The sequence below is a fragment of the Xyrauchen texanus genome, chromosome 1, assembly GCF_025860055.1.
Source record: "Xyrauchen texanus isolate HMW12.3.18 chromosome 1, RBS_HiC_50CHRs, whole genome shotgun sequence".
Classification (NCBI taxonomy): domain Eukaryota; kingdom Metazoa; phylum Chordata; class Actinopteri; order Cypriniformes; family Catostomidae; genus Xyrauchen; species Xyrauchen texanus.
This window is the reverse complement of record NC_068276.1, coordinates 13168953-13189017: the sequence shown is the minus strand read 5'-3', so window position 1 is coordinate 13189017 and position 20065 is coordinate 13168953. Positions and strand designations below refer to the sequence as shown.

The following is a 20065-nucleotide window of genomic DNA, read 5'->3' as shown; positions in this document are numbered from 1 at the left end:
GGGATTCAAATAATGAAAAACGAAAATTCTGTCTCATTCAACCTCATGTTGTGCTATTTATTTATTTTATGGAACACAAAAGGAGAGGTTGGGTAGAATGTAAGCCTCAGTTACCATTCAATTTCACTACATCTTTTTTCCATACAATGCAGGTGAATGGTGTCTTATGTGTTCCATGGAAGAAAGAAAGCCCTAATTATTTGAAACAACACATGGAAGAAAAATAATGACCAAATGTTCAGTTTTGGTTGAACTATCCCTTTAAAAACGTATCCATTTGGTGGATCCATTTAGCTGCTGGTCTGCTTTTCAGTGTTCACATGAAACTAACCTTTCAAGATTGTGTGAAACTCAACACCTCATATCAAAAGATATGCATCCTAAACGTTTGAGGTTTTCTCTTACACGCATGCAAGTGGTTTCCACCTTAGTAATGTCTAAACACAGTTGGAAAGTATCCTGGGAAATGCAGCATGTATGCTTGGGAACACATCTAGAATATCAGAGCATGTGAGGGCTTTTGGCAGACTTCTTTGAATCCACATAATACAGTGCATTTCTCTTCACCAGGGACAGAGGCTTTTAAACTCTTAAAAAGGACAAAAGAAAATCTATAGGATCCAAAAATATCAACCTCAAAAAAGCACATTAAGACAACATAAAAGTAATCCATAAGACTCCAGTGGTTTAATCCATGTCTTCATAAGGGATTTTATATACCTGGGTGAGGTATATAAAATATACCAAAATATACTCCAAAATAAATTAACTGTAATTTTGAAACATATGTATAAAATCATGAACACTCACATGAGATGAGGACTCTAGTCATATCAGTAACCTTATAAAAGCTGTTCTATTCTACATGGGGCAGGGGTACCCTCATGGGGGCTGCCATTTTAGAATCACATGACCAGCTGAATACTACTCGCTTAATCTCAGAAACTCTCTTGTGATTGGACACTTTCACTCATGGATTAAATTAATCATGGATTAACTGTGAACTGTGAATTTCTACAATGGCATCTGTGACTAAAACTATTGATTTTGAATGATGCTGCATCCACACCACTAGATGTCACTAAGTCCAAGATGACACAAACCAAAATGACTGAGTGCACCTTTAAGTTGTTTTTACTATAAATTTTCGAATGGCCAAAAACAAAAAGAAGACTTTGAAAGTGGAGATTTATAGTGAAAAAGGACTTCAATATTGATCGTATCACTTCTGACTAAATACCAAAACTTCACGGACTTTGAGGGAACGACACAGCGCTGGGTTTTGATGTTGTGCTCTTAAAATAGGGCATAATTTCATCTAGTCAAATTTTGCCTTGAAACGAGTTGGGTCCCTGAAGTCACACATATCTGGGGTGGCATGAGGGTGAGTATATGATGAGAAAATGTTTCTTATTTGTGTGAAATATTCCTTCAAGATATTTTTGGACAATAGGTTGACCGATAGTGGATTTTGTAGATACTGGTGGTAACTAAGGTGCTGGAAAAGGCCAATAACAGTTTAATCAGTCGATGGCTTAAAAATATTATTTATAGAATGTTACAAACATTTCTTAGTCTTTCCTTACTATGACTGACAGACAGACAGACATACAGTGGGTACGGAAATTATTCAGACCCCCTTAAATTTTTCACTCTTTGTTATATTGCAGCCATTTGCTAAAATCATTTAAGTTCATTTTTTTCCTCATTATTGTACACACAGCACCCCATATTGACAGAAAAACACAGAATTTGTTGACATTTTTGCACATTTATTAAAAAAGAAAAACTGAAATATCACATGGTCCTAAGTATTCAGACCCTTTGCTGTGACACTCATATCTTTAACTCAGGTGCTGTCCATTTCTTCTGATCATCCTTGAGATGGTTCTACACCTTCAATTGAGTCCAGCTGTGTTTGATTATACTGATTGGACTTGATTAGGAAAGCCACACACCTGTCTATATAAGACCTTACAGCTCACAGTGCATGTCAGAGCAAGTGAGAATCATGAGGTCAAAGGAACTGCCTGAAGAGCTCAGAGACAGAATTGTGGCAAGGCACAGACCTGGCCAAGGTTACAAAAAAAATTTCTGCTGCCCTTAAGGTTCATAAGAGCACAGTGGCCTCCATAATCCTTAAATGGAAGATGTTTGGGACGACCAGAACCCTTCCTAGAGCTGGCCGTCCGGCCAAACTGAGCTATCGGGGGAGAAGAGCCTTGGTGAGAGAGGTAAAGAAGAACCCAAAGATCACTGTGCCTGAGCTCCAGAGATGCAGTCGGGAGATGGGAGAAAGTTGTAGTAAGTCAACCATCACTGCAGCCATCCACCAGTCGGGGCTTTATGGCAGAGTGGCCCGATGGAAGCCTCTCCTCAGTGCAAGACACATGAAAGCCCGCATGGAGTTTGCTAAAAAACACCTGAAGGACTCCAAGATGGTGATAAATAAGATTCTCTGGTCTGATGAGACCAAGATAGAACTTTTGACCTTAATTCTAAGCGGTATGTGTGGAGAAAACCAGGCACTGCTCATCACCTGTCCAATACAGTCTCAACAGTGAAGCATGGTGGTGGCAGCATCATGCTGTGGGGGTGTTTTTCAGCTGCAGGGACAGGACGACTGGTTGCAATCGAGGGAAAGATGAATGCGGCCAAGTACAGGGATATCCTGGACGAAAACCTTCTCCAGAGTGCGCTGGACCTCAGACTGGGCCGAAGGTTCACCTTCCAACAAGACAATGACCCTAAGCACACCGCTAAAATAACGAAGGAGTGGCTTCACAACAACTCCGTGACTGTTCTTGAATGGCCCAGCCAGAGCCCTGACTTAAACCCAATTGAGCATCTCTGGAGAGAACTGAAAATGGCTGTCCACCAACGTTTACCATCCAACCTGACAGAACTGGAGAGGATCTGCAAGGAGGAATGTCAGAGGATACCCAAATCCAGATGTGAAAAACTTGTTGCATCTTTCCCAAAAAGACTCATGGCTGTATTAGATCAAAAGAGTGCTTCTACTAAATACTGAACAAAGGGTCTGAATACTTAGGACCATGTGATATTTCAGTTTTTCTTTTTTAATAAATGTGCAAAAATGTGAACAATTCTGTGTTTTTCTGTCAATATGGGGTGCTGTGTGTACAATAATGAGGAAAAAAAATGAACTTAAATGATTTTAGCAAATGGCTGCATTATAACAAAGAGTGAAAAATTTAAAGGGGTCTGAATACTTTCCGTACCCACTGTAGATGCTACAAGAGTCCTAAATTAATAAAATACCATTTTATTTATTGTGCAACCAAAATCCCAATAATAACCAGAAAAAACAATACGATTTAACGCAGGACTATGAACAAGCCTAAAATACACTTGCTTATTTAGGGACTCTTATTTTGAAATGACAGACACGTAGCTCTGTTACAATGCTCTAAATTAAAGTAAAGTATTTACAAATTAAGCTTGTTATAGCATATACTGTATATTCAACATTAACATTTTGAGTATGAAGTTGGAGACACCATGTATGTGCGGACGGGGTATGTTTCCATATAGTCACATTTTTCTTTGCATGCCCTCACAATTCAAAACACTTGATTTAGTTAAGTGTGTTAATTTCACCTCTAAATACTGCTATTGTAGAACCAAGATGTTATAACTGTAGTCATCCACACTGTAAAAATTGTCTGTAATTTTAACAGTAAAAGAATGTAAAAATTCTACAGTAAAAAGAAAACAAGTTTATTGGTTTTTAAGGTAGTTACCTTAACATGTAAATTTGTTTTTTATAATATTCAGTATTTAACAAGACAATACACATAAATTATGGTTAAAAACAAAAGTCAGGCATTCCCATAAGTCTCTATGTGACCCATCACATTTCAATATATTTTATGGAAATATTTTGTTTTTTTCTTATTTTTTACATTAGTTATGTGGGGTGTTCTGTATTATATTTTATGTAGTTTAGTTAATGTTTATTACATTATTTTAGTGTTACGTGTGTTATCCCGACACCAACATTGTGCACCGTCTCTACGTGTGTTTAAATGATTGCTCCTGGAAGGATCACTCTTCATAAACTTTAACTGATGATGTGGCATTTTGTAGTTACCATGGTGATTTACAATACATTTTAAAATGCAAAGCCGACATTTTTAGTTCCAGAAGGTTAGTACAAGTTTATATAACTTATTAAAAAACGGTAGCGTACCATAAAATATTCAAGCATCACAATTACATCCTGTAAAGTCTGAAACATGATCAACGTATTATTTACGGTAAAGTTTGTCATTTATTTATTTATTCTTTATACAAGGCAAGCACGGGCTAAAAAGAAAAACCAAAAAGCATATTATTTATTTCCAAAAAGCAACTATTGGGACCTGTTATTCAGAAAAACTGATATACCGGTTTGGACCATTTCTGATTGTCAAACATTAATGAAATACAGGCCATAGTAAATGTGATGAACTATACATTTGATTCCACTGCAGGCACCTGTGTGAAAAGTCTTTGCAAGAATGGGTCAGAGAAGTGACCCCAATATCAATCGAAATCAAGCATGAGACTAACACTGGGAGACTTATCCTGAAAATAAACATCCTCTATTACCGCATATTTTTGATTGGTTAGCAATTACACAGCTTAATTACATGTGCTGAAACTATGTGCTGAGTTAATAAACAATCATCACCTTATTAAGATGGCTGATGTAGTCCAGACCTCCTCCAGGTTGAGACCCCTCCAGCTTCTCCACCATGACTGACATCTGATGAAGCTGCATGGAGAACTCACGACCAATCTTGGCCCTCTGTGTCATCCATTTCTTCATAACCTCCATCAAACGCAGCTCTGAGTCCTGGAGTTTCATTAAGGCTGCGTGACCCTTAGGGCACCACAAATCCTCCGCAAAGCCCATGCCTGCAGCACACTACAACAGCATCGAGGAGACAGTCAAAGTAGACATATCCTCACCATTATTGGACCGATCAAGTTGATTTCTGGCATTTGGAATGTGTATGAATGGTTAGCTAAGGCACTTGTGATGTCATTACCAACATTAACATTAAAAGACTAATTGCCCAACTATTTGCTCCTGTTGACAAACAAATATTGCATCTTGGTATAAAACTTCTGACGATGGCGATGAACACCACAGACCAAAATCAATAAAATTCCTGATACAGATTTGTGTGCACATAATTTCTATGTGCAGCAAAAATGGCTTTTTATGTGATAAATGTGGGAGTTTCGGTTAATTTAACTTCACCTGGGGGCAATTCTGGACAAAAAGGGATGTTGTCTATAAGAACCACTTCCCATATCAAAACAGCTTCTGAAATGTGAGGCTATTGATAGCAAACGGCTCTAATGTAACATGGGGTCAGAGGGAAATATGGTGAAAATGCCTAAAACTGAATGTGCAATTTATTATAAGACTAATCCAAATTATACAGCAGTATACAACCTTAATTTAAGTAGTTTTTTTTTCAGTTTCTGCAATACCCAGAATGAGCCGCAAAGATCATCCTTCAAGTTTACATTTTTTTGTTGCTTTTATTAGAAATGGGAATATGACATCATGAGGATGAGGCAATGTATCATTACCTTCCAATGATACATCAACATGCTATTTTAAATGTCATAACGTGCATACGTCACTTTATAAACGACAGCTCATTAAAATATTAGGATATCTAATCTTTCATGTTTACTGTATTGTTGAGAACTGACATTTTGTAAATTCTCACCTCAAATTTGTCTGGCGCAGCGAAATGTCTTCTGTCAGTGAGGTCGAAAGGAGTAAATATCCATTAAACGACGCGACAAACAGGACAGAACGCGTTGAAAGCGGCTGAATCGATGAGACACGCGGACTCTAGTGCTGACAGGAGCGGCAGGCGAGATGAAACCAGGAAGACATCAAACCGCAAAGACGAGGAGGAGGACTCAACGCATTCAAAGGGATAAAACCTTAAACAGCTACACTGTAACACCTAAACAATCTGTCATATACCATTAGACAGACACACAAAGATTTCAGAGTTAGGTTCGCATTGAAGATTTCAATTTAATAGTTTATTATAATTTTTATTTTATTTTTTTAATAGTAAATCATTACTCTATAAAACAATGAGACATTTGAAAACGGTTCTGGATAATTTTTATTTTATTTTTATGCTTGCTAGTGGCTAACAATTCTTATGTGCACTCATAACAATCACAAGATTTACGGAATTTAATTTAATAAACTTCTACCAATTTAAATTTAGCGAAATATTTAATTTGGTTAAAAATAACAACTCAATTTGATAGAATTGTGATTATTTCATTACTGTTATAATCAGTGTCAGGTAAGTTACGCCCAAACAATTAATCCACTACAAATTAATAAATAATTTATTATATTTTTATAAAATTATTTTGTTGATCACTTAGTTCAATTACTGACAACTACTTTAAAGTTTTTTTTAACTTAACAGAAACATTTGTTTTAAATTCACATGAACACACTAATTCATATTTAAAATGTATTTTATGTAACAGCTTACAGACGGTAGGCAATTAAGGTCACAATTATAAAAACTTAGGACAATAAAGAGACCTTTCTACTGAAAAGATGCTCATCTGCGTGAACGTGCCTTAGGTATGAGGACTGCAGATGTAGCCAGGGCAATAAATTGCTATTTTTTCCGTATTGTGAGACTCCTAATGCTACGTTCACACCGGACGCGAATAGCGCGTCAAATTCGCGCCTACCGCGTCTAGTTATACGCTTGACCACTTTGAATCCATTCGCGCGTCAAGAGCGAAATTGACGCGCGTAAAAAACAAAAGTTTGAAGCGAAATTTACGCACGTGACGCGCGTCAGAGGCGAAATCCTATGAAACTCCGGAGGCGAAACCCGTTGACGGCCATCTTTTTACAAGATGGCTGATGTTGATCGAGCATTCATGGAGAGAGTCAACGCTCTGTATTTGCTCTGGAGAGCAGAACAGCGGCGTATGGGTCGTCGTCGCCGTACTTGGGGCCACCAGCGAGGGGCGCGGGACATGCTGGAGAGGAGCCACTGACAGGTATGGGTCGGGTTGCGGCCAACAACTCCTCCAGAGAGGCACTCCGGGTGAGGGATGTCTTCATGGCACACTTCTTGGCGGAGGGAGCAGTACCATGGCAGCCGATGGAGTAGCGTTTGAAGTCCTCCTCATGACTTCCCCACAACCTATAAAGAGCTAAACTATCTAAAAATAGTCCATTATTATTATATTTTGTATTTTTTTTTTCCCAGGTTGTCAGCCCCAGTTCCAGGATGTCAGGTCCACAACATGCACATTTATTAAGTTGAGACTTTTTAAAAATGTCAGGTTTTCCATGGTAGTATATCAGGTTAAATTATTTATTTATTTTTGTTTTGATGATAAATGGAGCCAGCCTCCAAAAGTAATTAACCTGTCCTGTGTTTTTTTCCTTATTCAACACTGTCCAGACACTAATGTTGGTTGTCTTTACATTACAATAATAATGAAAGATTCCGAGCGGGAGTTTACGTCACTTTACCTCCTGAGTGACAGCAGGCAGCTAGGCTCCTGATTGGTAAACGCGGCGCGAATTGACGCCAAAGTTCAGATTTTTCAACTCGGGCGGCAGACGCGAATTCGCGTCAAACGCGTGAATGCACAAAATGCACCATTCGCGCGTAACGCGCCAGATGCTCAATTCGCGCGAACTTGACGCGCGAATGAGGTGTATTCGCGTCTACCGCGCCGCGCTCTACGCCTCATTCGCGCCGCAGGAATTTTTTACGCGCGTAACGCGTCTTTGCATTGACTTAACATTGAAATCACTCGCGCCTGACGCGCTATTCGCGTCCGGTGTGAACGCAGCATAAGACAGCGGCACAGGGAGACAGGAAGGACAGTTGATCATCCTGGCAGTTGCAGACAACGTGTAACACCTGCACAGGATCGATCCGAATTTCACACCTGCGGAACAGGTACAGGATGGCAACAAGTGCCCAAGTTACACCAGGAACGCACAATCCCTCCATCAGTGCTCAGACTGTCCGCAATAGGCTGAGAGATGCTGGACTGAGGGCTTGTATGCCTGTTGTAAGGCAGGTCTTTACCAGACATCACCGGCAACAAATTCGCCTCTGGGCACAAACCCACCTTCGCTGGATGAAACAGGACTGGCAAAAAGTGCTCTTCACCTGCGCATCGTGGTTTTGTCTCACCAGGGGTGATGGTTGGACTCACATTTATCATCAAAGGAATAAGCATTACATTGAGGTCTGTACTCTGGAGCGGTCTGTTATGGTCTGGGGCGGTGTCACACAGCATCATCGGACTGAGCTTGATGCCATTGCAGGCAATCTCAAGACTGTGCGTTACAGGGAACACATCCTCCTCCCTCATGTGGTACCCTTCCTACAGGCTCATCCTGACATGACAATGCTGTACTGCTCGTTGTCGTAAAATGCTGTAAAGCCATACTGCTCGTTCTGTGTGTGATTTCCTGTAAGACAGGAATATCAGTGTTCTGCCATGGCCAGCGAAGAGCCCGAATATCAATCCCATTGAGCTCGTCTGGGACCTGTTGGATCGGAGGGTGAGGGCTAGGGCCATTCTCCACAGAATTGCCTTGGTGGAAGAGTGGGGTAACATCTCACAGCAAGAACGGTCAAATCTGGTGCAGTCCATGAGGACGTGATGCACTGCAGAACTTAATGCAGCTGGTGGCCACACCAGATACTGACAGTTTGTTTTGATTTTTACCCCCCCATTTGTTCAGGGACACATTATTCCATTTCTGTTAGTCACATGTCTGTGAAACTTGTTCAGTTTATGTCCTAGTTGTTGAATATTTTTTTGTTCATACAAATATTTACACGTTAATTTTGCTGAAATTAAAAGCAGTTGAAAGTGAGAGGACATTTATTTTTTGTGGAGTGTATGATATATATATAAATATATAAAAACCTTGAAACCAATCCTAAAGGGATAAAAAAAAAAAAATGTAATTCAAAAGGAGACCTTTCTGTATCGAATCTATTTTTCCCAGTTTATGTATATGAATATCAGTTTATAATGCAGGATTCTCATTCGATTATTATTTGAGCCTTTTATGACAAGTGCCACATTAGGATTTAAAATTCGATAGCGTTCCTTTAGTTTATATAGGGTATTTAGTGTTCAGCACCTCATATAAACTTGCATGGTCAATAATCTCTTCCCTAATGGCTCTAAACATAAATAACTGAATATAAACATTGAAAGAGAAATGCCTCCCACTGGCATCATGTAGAAGAAATGGTTCAGATGGAGATGCACCACTTTCATGACCTAATGTCTTAGTATGAGGGATGATGATTCATTGCATTTTTAATGTGTAACATTGTACAAACTGAGTAATGTCTTCTGGAATTCAACTTTTGTTGCAAAATGGGATGTTCCTTTAATTCCTCATTCTCTGTGTATTATGTTTTCCAGTTACACTTCAAGCAGTTGCTTTGTTTTCATTTTCTCATAGTAAAGCACTGTTTATTCAGATAAAAATATTATTTTCTTGTGTCTTAAGGGTCTAAATTGACTCTGAACTTAATGGGTGTCAAAAGTAGAAATGAAAACTGACATTTGATGAATGCCGAAATTGATTTAATCGGTTTGCAAAACCATTTGTAGGAGCTGACCAGATCAGTTTAATAATAACGGTTTCACACTAACTTCTATGTTGCTGACTGCTGACAGTCAATGCTGTGATGTTAATGCAAGCAACACTTCGACCTCAACAGGATGCTAGACCATTTTGCTCAACAGTTTTAAGACACATTTTCAAAAGTTGTGAACATCTGTCAAGAGACTCTCAATTAAGTCATCGTTTGGCATTCAACTGCCAAAGGCCGTTAAAAGTTTATAAATTGATAATCTGCTGTTTTACTCATTTGTGTGAAAGTCCATAAAAGTCAGTTATTGTATGTGAATATATAACTACTAAGAAAATACAAAGATGCCACAAAACAAAATTTAGAAGTTTGCATAGATCTTTATTTTTTTGAATAATCTATAATTTGCATATTGACATCAATTAAATAAAAAAACAATAAACAGAGCAAAATAATCTTTAAATTACATGAAAATGACAATGCACTATATATAGTACAAAAATAGGCCTTATTTTTATATAATTGTCCAATCTCAGGTAGTCATACAAATGATTGGTGTCTTTTACTTCGGGATTTACATGCGTCAGTTGACTCAAATAAAAGATGAAAATCCTATGATCAAAAGGACATTCGATCCCATAAAGCACAATGAAAATATTGCACCATCAAGGTGAAACCATACAGCGTAAAAACTGTTGCTATCACACCAGCACTTTGACCACAATCACTCTTACTATAAATGTAATATTCATCAAGGAAAAATGGCCAAACCACACAGCAACCCAATTTAAAACAACACAGCTCAAAATAAAAATGAGGTGGGTGGGAACCCAACACATCATCAACTACTCAGTGAGTGTTTTACGGTTTATGTTCACACTCAAGGGCAAGCAGATTTTTGTCATGTGGTCTTTGGTCATGCCATTGCTAACGATGAAGCCAGATCTGCACTGTAGTGGCGTAAAATGGCTCAATGGGATCAAGATTACCATTTAGCTAAAAACTACAAATAATGGGAAGAGAACCAAAAAGAGGAAAGTGAGATTCCAAGATTCCACTTTAAACAAACTTTTCCACAGTTATTTTTAGTGAGAATTGTTCAGCTAAAATAGTAGTTTGCAGATTTGTTTATGTCTCTAGATAACCTCTAGAAGAATGGGAGGAATGGAAAACTTTGTGGAGAAGAGCTAACATATTTTGAACCCTAAAAAACAAAACTGTATTTAAATATGATTCAGGAACAAGGCAGTACCGGAACCACAAAACATTATTGTAATGTCTCAAGATATTTAACGGCCGTAAAACTCCAGGCTGATGTAAACAGAGATGTTCTGCTGGTTTACAGCCTTAGCACTGAAAGGAGCTGTCAATGAAGTGTGCATTTTGAAATTCAGTAAAAAGAGTTGTGCTTGTGTCAACTACATAATAAAAGTGTTTGGTTGCAAACACATGAATTACAGTCTGCTCATTTTTTTACAAGGCTGCAAATTGTAGTAGTTTGTGGCATCTTACCACTGGCCATAGTTTTGTCTCTTGTTTTGTGCAACTATTGGAAGAATGTTTGCAAATAAAAAAAAAAAAAAAACATTTAGAAAGGCTGACACTAATGCAAATTACTGTAATGATATGAAAAAGGAAGCTAGACTTCACATCTAATCTGAGAACATCACATGACCAATCCTAAGGGCATGTATTCACACATAAACCAAAACGCACCTTCTTTGGGTCTCTATTGCACACATTAAATGCATCACATCATTTAATTTCAGTCACTCATTAAAGATACTGCATGAGAGCCACAAATATAGATCATGAATATGGGATTCAGAATAGAAAAATTGCTCATGAGCTGATAGGGCCTAGCATACTACTACTACTACTAATAAACAGTAGTATTACTTTATAAAAGACACTCATACTGTGCAGAAGATAACCTCCAAAATTTATACATTTAATAAATGGATAATCCCTACAAAAGATGAAAAAGGTAGTCCTTTTTATGAGGATTTAGGCAGGAATATCATATAGTGATGATGGAACGACTTTCCCAACATCATCTGTGAAGCAAACTCCCTCTCAGTCTTAAAAAAATGGCTAAAATGACAACTTTTCCACGAGCACTCTAACTTTTTGTTTGCATTCTAATCTCTGTCTTGGCTAGTACTTTTCTGATAAATTTTAAAGTTTGTATTGCAGCACTTATGTTACTGTTTCGATGATGAATCGCTCATCGTATCCTTCCTCATTTTCGAAGTCGCTTTGGACAAAAGCATCTGCTAAACGACAAAATGTAAATGTAGTGTTTTAAATCCATGATTGGAGAACAGAATAATAAAAGAGAATGCAGAGCTTGCTCAGATAGGCTGGAAGAGATCATAGTGTCGTCTCTGCTAAATGAAGTTAAAGAGAGATTTCAAGGTTCCTGCCGTTTTACAGGATCTAGTTCAGTCAAAAATAGAACTTTTGCCATCATGTTGTGCCAAAAACCTGTATGACGCTTATGCTTGCTCTTTTCTATGCTTTAAATGTGTATAAGGCAACTCTAAACATACCATAAAAGTACTAAAAAGCAGTCTAAATGACTTGTGTGCCAAAGCCATCCGACAGCTTTGCAGAACTTACTGAAATTGTGGTCGAGTTCTGTTCAGATATGACAAGTTTGACATCAAGCTGTCAAAAACAGCATTGGGTTTTGCAACTTCACTGATGACAAACACTGATGACAATCAGAGCTTCTTCTGAGAAGACTGCACATCTATTCAATTTCATTCTCTTCCTCTCACAAAGCCCGTATATGGCTTATGAAGTGCATGAGTTGTATGGACCACTTTGATACTTTTATGGTGTTTTTTTTTTAATCACTTCCGGAGCTAGTCAGCTGCACTACTCATTATTTAAAGAGAACTCTGGACATTATGCAATATATCATTTTTTGTGTTCTATTGATGAAAGAAAATCATAAGGGTTTAGAACAATATATGAGGTTAAGTAAATCATTTTCATTTTGGCTTGAATTCAGCAAAGTAGGTGCTCTAGGGGGAGAAGTAAGCTCTACAAATGAGAGTATGTGGCCTCCTCTCCAGATCTAAACATGCAGAAATAGTGATATGTTCTTCTAAATGGCTCCCTGCAAAGCGAGTGGATCAGACCTGTGTTAAATCGCTGCCACATGGATTGACTTGTAAATGTAGTTTCACTCACTCTCAGAAAAGCTCGGTGTATCTCATATTCTCAATTTCACCCCCTTTTTTCCATCAAATTTTACTAGGCATTAGGAGGAGTTACTAACACGAAAGAGGAAGAGGCAAAACAATAATAAGCCATTTATTGTAGTTTAAGAACAGGCCTACTGATAAACTGTGACAATCAACTCGTCCTCGTCACTTGTGATTGGAAGCTTTCCACATAGAGGCACCAAGAGGTCTACTGCCCAGGTGAATCATGGCTCATAACTAACAGAGTTGGAAAAACAAACCAAAAACCCCCAAGAGAGAAACGGGACAACAGAGAAAGTGAGATATGTTCAGACGAACCTCGGAGGCAAACACACCAGTGGATATGAAAAGAGACAACAGTGCAGTAGAGACTAGAGAGGGGAGGAAGTGGGTGATATTGGGTTAAAGAGCACTTTGTGTTTTAATGAAGGCAGTCCTCTCATTGTGAATATCAAACTCCTCGTTCTCTGACTCAGAGTTGGCCTCATCCTCCCGCCAAATGCTGGGGATGCCTTTGTAGGCGACTGCGGAGCGGTTTAAGCCGAACCCCACTAGTAAGCCGGAGCCTGGCCCCGCCTCCACAGAGTGAAGTTTGTTCTGGTTGTGGGCAAGCAGCTGCAGCAAGCTGAACACGCCCACAAATGTGGCCACAATGAAGGCACAGCTAAGTACTGCCACGGTAACTGGCAGGTGAGAGGAGAAGTCTAGGTTAATGTTGCTGGACGAGCCATCACCGTGCAACTGATACAGTCCACCGTCCGGAGACTCTCGCTGGATCTGGTTCTGGTGCAGACAGGTGCCGGTGATAGTGTCCAGGTGGCTGTGAGGGGGGCAGGAGAGGCAGTCCTGAGGTCCCGTTGCACTGCAGGTGAGGCAGACAGCGTGGCAGGGCAGGCAGGCGGGGTGCGGGACGGACGCCACCTCGTTGTTGGGAGGGAAGGTGGAACGGGTGCCTGGGGTGAAACCGGCTGGACAGTTTCGCACGCAACCCTTCTGATACAAGTAGAACTCTGGGTTGCACTCTGCATGAGGAAGAGGGGAAAAAAATATAATCACTAACAAATGCTAGGAGATAAACAGTACACACCCCATTACCACAATCCAAGTGAAAATGTGCAAAGATTAGAGGTGTTTTAGAATTTTCCAAAAGAAAGATTGTTTCACTTCCATGCACTTGTACATTTTTGTTCGCTGAAGTCTGACTATGACCTGGGCAAATAGCATTATAGTGTTAGCTGTGAAAACGCATCATTGCTTGCACATACTGAACAAATTCTGCCTTAACTAAAGCTGGTGTTTTAGTCTGGAGACAATGAACAGCAAACTAAATGAATGTAACATTTTACGAGTCTCCTAGTTGATCTGTAGACATGCACATTTTAATAAAAGGCCATAAGACAAGTTTTGGCCATGAACGACTTTGTATTTTATACTAATCTCTTTAGTGAATGAAACGACTCACTCATAATGCCAACAAAGAAACTAAATGGTCACCACCTACTGGTGTAATGATCTAACCTAGTGATGTAACCCACCAGTACAGATGCGTATAGGCTACCGATAAGATTTGTGGCATATTGCTGATTACCACATAAAAATATGTTCAACGTATGGTTGTTGGCAGATATTATTTTCCAAGCTTCTTGTTGAACTTGCCACAGTTCTTCTATGTATTTAGTCTCAATTGCTTCAGTCTCTTCATGCAATCCCAGACTGACTCAATGTTGAGATCTGGGCTTTGTGGGGGGCCATGCTATATGTTGTAGGGCTCCTTTTTCTTCTTCTATCCAATTATATTTGCAAAGGAAATGTTGAAATCTATAATTGATATTTCCTACTGATACACTAAAAGCAGAATATATGAAGTAACCGATTTAAGACAAATGTTTTTGTGAAAAAATATAAAATGCGCCTACACCTTTTGCACAGTACTAATATATATATACAGTGAGGAAAATAAGTATTTGAACACCCTGCTATTTTGCAAGTTCTCCCACTTGGAAATCATGGAGGGGTCTGAAATTGTCATCATAGGTGCATGTCCACTGTGAGAGACATAATCTAAAAAAAAAAATCCAGAAATCACAATGTATGATTTTTTAACTATTTATTTGTATGATTCGGCTGCAAATAAGTATTTGAACACCTGTCTATCAGCTAGAATTCTGACCCTCAAAGACCTGTTAGTCTGCCTTTAAAATGTCCACCTCCACTCCATTTATTATCCTAAATTAGATGCACCTGTTTGAGGTCGTTAGCTGCATAAAGACACCTGTCCACCCCATACAATCAGTAAGAATCCAACTACTAACATGGCCAAGACCAAAGAGCTGTCCAAAGACACTAGAGACAAAATTGTACACCTCCACAAGGCTGGAAAGGGCTTCGGGGAAATTGCCAAGCAGCTTGGTGAAAAAAGGTCCACTGTTGGAGCAATCATTAGAAAATGGAAGAAGCTAAACATGACTGTCAATCTCCCTCGGACTGGGGCTCCATGCAAGATCTCACCTCGTGGGGTCTCAATGATCCTAAGAAAGGTGAAAAATCAGCCCAGAACTACACGGGAGGAGCTGGTCAATGACCTGAAAAGAGCTGGGACCACCGTTTCCAAGGTTACTGTTGGTAATACACTAAGACGTCACGGTTTGAAATCATGCATGGCACGGAAGGTTCCCCTGCTTAAACCAGCACATGTCAAGGCCCGTCTTAAGTTTGCCAATGACCATTTGGATGATCCAGAGGAGTCATGGGAGAAAGTCATGTGGTCAGATGAGACCAAAATAGAAGTTTTTGGTCATAATTCCACTAACCGTGTTTGGAGGAAGAAGAATGATGAGTAAGATCCCAAGAACACCATCCCTACTGTGAAGCATGGGGGTGGTAGCATCATGCTTTGGGGGTGTTTTTCTGCACATGGGACAGGGCGACTGCACTGTATTAAGGAGAGGATGACCGGGGCCATGTATTGCGAGATTTTGGGGAACAACCTCCTTCCCTCAGTTAGAGCATTGAAGATGGGTCGAGGCTGGGTCTTCCAACATGACAATGACCCGAAGCACACAGCCAGGATAACCAAGGAGTGGCTCTGTAAGAAGCATATCAAGGTTCTGGCGTGGCCTAGTCAGTCTCTAGACCTAAACCCAATAGAGAATCTTTGGAGGGAGCTCAAACTCTGTGTTTCTCAGTGACAGCCCAGAAACCTGACTGATCTAGAGAAGATCTGTGTGGAGGAGTGGGCCAAAATCCCTCCTGCAGTGTGTGCAAACCTGGTGAAAAACTACAGGAAACGTTTGACCTCTGTAATTGCAAACAAAGGCTACTGTACCAAATATTAACATTGATTTTCTCAGGTGTTCAAATACTTATTTGCAGCTGTATCATACAAATAAATAGTTAAAAAATCATACATTGTGATTTCTGGATTTTTTTTTTAGATTATGTCTCTCACAGTGGACATGCACCTACGATGACAATTTCAGACCCCTCCATGATTTCTAAGTGGGAGAACTTGCAAAATAGCAGGGTGTTCAAATACTTATTTTCCTCACTGTATATATATATATATATATATATATATATATATATATATATATATATATATCTATCTATCTATATATATATATATATATATATATATATATATATATATATCTATCTATCTATCTATCTATCTATCTATCTATCTATCTATCTATCTATCTATCTATCTCACACACACACATACACACACACACACCTAAAGGATTATTAGGAACACCTGTTCAATTTCTCATTAATGCAATTATCTAATCAACCAATCATATGGCAGTTTCTTCAATGCATTTAGGGGTGTGGTCCTGGTCAAGACAATCTCCTGAACTCCAAACTGAATGTCAGAATGGGAAAGAAAGGTGATTTAAGCAATTTTGAGCGTGGCATGGTTGTTGGTGCCAGACGGGCCGGTCTGAGTATTTCACAATCTGCTCAGTTACTGGGATTTTCATGCACAACCATTTCTAGGGTTTACAAAGAATGGTATGAAAAGGGAAAAACATCCAGTATGCGGCAGTCCTGTGGGCGAAAATGCCTTGTTGATGCTAGAGGTCAGAGGAGAATGGGCCGACTGATTCAAGCTGATAGATGAGCAACTTTGCCTGAAATAACCACTCGTTACAACCGAGGTATGCAGCAAAGCATTTGTGAAGCCACAACACGCACAACCTTGAGGCGGATGGGCTACAACAGCAGAAGACCCCACCGGGTACCACTCATCTCCACTACAAATAGGAAAAAGAGGCTACAATTTGCAAGAGCTCACCAAAATTGGACAGTTGAAGACTGGAAAAATTTTGCCTGGTCTGATGAGACATTCTGTTGAGACATTCCGATGGTAGAGTCAGAATTTGGCGTAAACAGAATGAGAACATGGGTCCATCATGCCTTGTTACCACTGTGCAGGCTGGTGGTGGTGGTGTAATGTTTTCTTGGCACACTTTAGGCCCCTTAGTGCCAATTGCGCATCGTTTAAATGCCACAGCCTACCTGAGCATTGTTTCTGACCATGTCCATCCCTTTATGGCCACCATGTACCCATCCTCTGATGGCTACTTCTAGCAGGATAATGCACTATGTCACAAAGCTCGAATCATTTCAAATTGGTTTCCTGAACATGACAATGAGTTCACTGTACTAAAATGGCCCCCACAGTCACCAGATCTCAACCCAATAGAGCATCTTTGGGATGTGGTGCAACAGGAGCTTCGTGCCCTGGATGTGCATCCCACAAATCTCCATCAACTGCAAGATGCTATCCTATCAATATGGGCCAACATTTCTAAAGAATGCTTTCAGCACCTTGTTGAATCAATGCCACGTAGAATTAAGGCAGTTCTGAAGGCGAAAGGGGGTTCAAACACAGTATTAGTATGGTGTTCCTAATAATCCTTTAAGGTGAGTGTATGTGTATACATATATATATATACACACATATATATATATACACACACACACACACACACACACACACACGCACTTTAATCATTGTTTCATGTCTGTCCGAATTAACACTCTAGTACCTGCTTAAACATTGATTAATCACACATCAATGTATTCCTATAACGGCATCTTAATGCCATTAATCAAAGTGCATTATTGACGCTTAATGATAGCCGCACGAGGAAACAGGAAGTTGTGTGTGCAATTTAAATAAACCCTCACATGCAATATTGACATATATTACCAGTATACAGCACTCATGTCAAGTGAAGTCTGCAAACAGTGCCTGTTTTATAAATGTCTTATCATCGCTGTTGTAATTGACTACAATAAAAAATATTTAATCCCAGAAAGAAGAAACACACGGGGATTCTCTATCAGTATCTCATTTTCTCCACTTGCCATTTTCAACTATACACAACACATGCAGAACTGTGATGTCATCAAGTTGACCCACATAAAACACAGGTGTGGGTGTCCATCTACAAAACCATACAGTGCATTAGTGGAGGTTGAAAAAAGTATTTTTGACGCTTTGTTTTCATGACCAAAACTTGTGCTCCAGATACACCATTAAACTTGAAGTTAACCGACAATGGTGCCAATGCTTCCTGAACCATGGGTGGTGAACTGCATGGGGTGTAACAGTTACACCCCTAATGCAAGGTATGCAATGCATAGGGGGGCCCCATGTAAAGGGGGGCACCAGTGGCTCACTAATTCGCCCAACCACCGCTCAAAAGCTTATATTGACATTTGGCAGTTCCAATCTGACTGGTTAGAGCCAAGCAATTTCCAGAAGTCAGGGTGCACAAGTCCCGCTGGAAACAAAGTCATATAAACAAGATATTGGGCTAATAAAACAAGCACTTTTGAGGCAGAGTAACTCGCTGAAATGACACTGCCGTTCTATTCTTGAGCTAAACTATTTCAGGCAAACCTGGCATCACTTAATCTCTACTCTGTTAAAGGGTTAGTTCACCCAAAAATGAAAATTCTCCAATTTTCTCACCCTCATGCCATCCAAGATGTATTTGTCTAACTTCTGCTGAACACACAGATTTTTTGAAGAATATCTTTTGTTCCTAACAATGCTAGTTAATGTTGACAAACTTTGAAACACCAAAAAGCACATGAAAACTAAATAAAAGTAATTCATACAACTCCAGTGGTTAAATCCATGTCTTTAGAAGCAATATGATAGGTGTGAGAAACGGGTCAATATTTAACTCCTTTTTTACTACAAATCTCTACTTTCACATTCTTTGTGCATTTTGTCCCCTACTGAGTGGAGAATTTACAATTAAAAATGACTTCAATTTGTATCCGTTTCTCACCCACACCTATTATATCACTGGACTGTCATAAATTATATTCTCTTTACAATACAACTACTGTATATATTGTTTCACACTCTTTATATACTTTTTTTAAATGTATGTGTATTCTATATTGTGTGTATTGTTTACTGTACATTGTATATTATTATTGTGTTGTGTAATTATGTGTACATTTTATATGTAAATTGTGTTGTGTAAATATGTTGTTTATAGTAAATTGGTATAGGTCTCGTCACTCATGACTATGTTGCTCGGAACTGCACACAAGACTTTCACCCACTGTTGCACTTGTGTACATGGTGGTGTGACAAAGTGATTTGATTTGATTGATTTTGAATATATAGATTCAACCACTGGAGTTACTTTTATGATGACTTTGTGCTTTTTGGAGCTCTGGGATGGCATGAAGGTGAGTAAATGATGAAAATGTTAATTTTTGGTTGAACTATCCCTTTAATACATGACTTGTATTACACATATAGTAGCTAACTAATATCAGCATTATGGTCAAGCTGTACAGCCAGATGAGAACTGGCTCCCCCAGCAGAGTCTGGTTTCTCCCAAGGTTTTTATTTTTCTCTCTCACTCCACTAACTAAACATCTTATGACGTTGTTCCTTGCCAACGTTGCTTTTGGCTTGTCCACTGGGGGGTTTTAAGACAAAAACATTAAGGCATGATTTCTTATGAAGTTTTCCAATGAAAGTGTTCATTAGGGACTTTAAAACATTAAAGTTAGATTTTCTGTAAAGCTTTTATGTATTTTGTGAAAAGTACTATACAAATAAACATGACCTGAACTGACAAAAACAGTACATAAACAAAATTAACTGGTTGGTGACTACCATCAGACAGACCCTCCTTGTCTAAA

At 39.1% G+C, this 20065-nt stretch overlaps 2 protein-coding genes across 5 annotated transcripts in view; both read right to left on the bottom strand.

Moving 5' to 3' along the window:
* The window catches only part of LOC127618846 (tyrosine-protein kinase Fes/Fps-like), a 61388-nt gene extending 55508 nt beyond the window's left edge, over positions 1 to 5880 (bottom strand). For both annotated transcript variants that reach the window (XM_052091534.1, XM_052091614.1), the window contains exons 1-2: positions 5754 to 5880; positions 4697 to 4933 (exon numbers count right to left, since the gene is read on the bottom strand). In XM_052091534.1, the coding sequence (XP_051947494.1) occupies positions 4697 to 4921 (225 nt within the window). In that variant the 5' untranslated portion in view covers positions 4922 to 4933; positions 5754 to 5880. The remainder of the gene's footprint in view (positions 1 to 4696; positions 4934 to 5753) is intronic.
* Positions 5881 to 11225: 5345 nt separating this feature from the next.
* Positions 11226 to 20065, bottom strand: part of LOC127618976 (furin-1-like) — a 139087-nt gene continuing 130247 nt past the window's right edge. For all 3 annotated transcript variants that reach the window (XM_052091870.1, XM_052091722.1, XM_052091786.1), the window contains one exon: positions 11226 to 13902. In XM_052091870.1, coding sequence (XP_051947830.1) covers positions 13283 to 13902 — 620 coding nt within the window. In that variant the 3' untranslated portion in view covers positions 11226 to 13282. The remainder of the gene's footprint in view (positions 13903 to 20065) is intronic.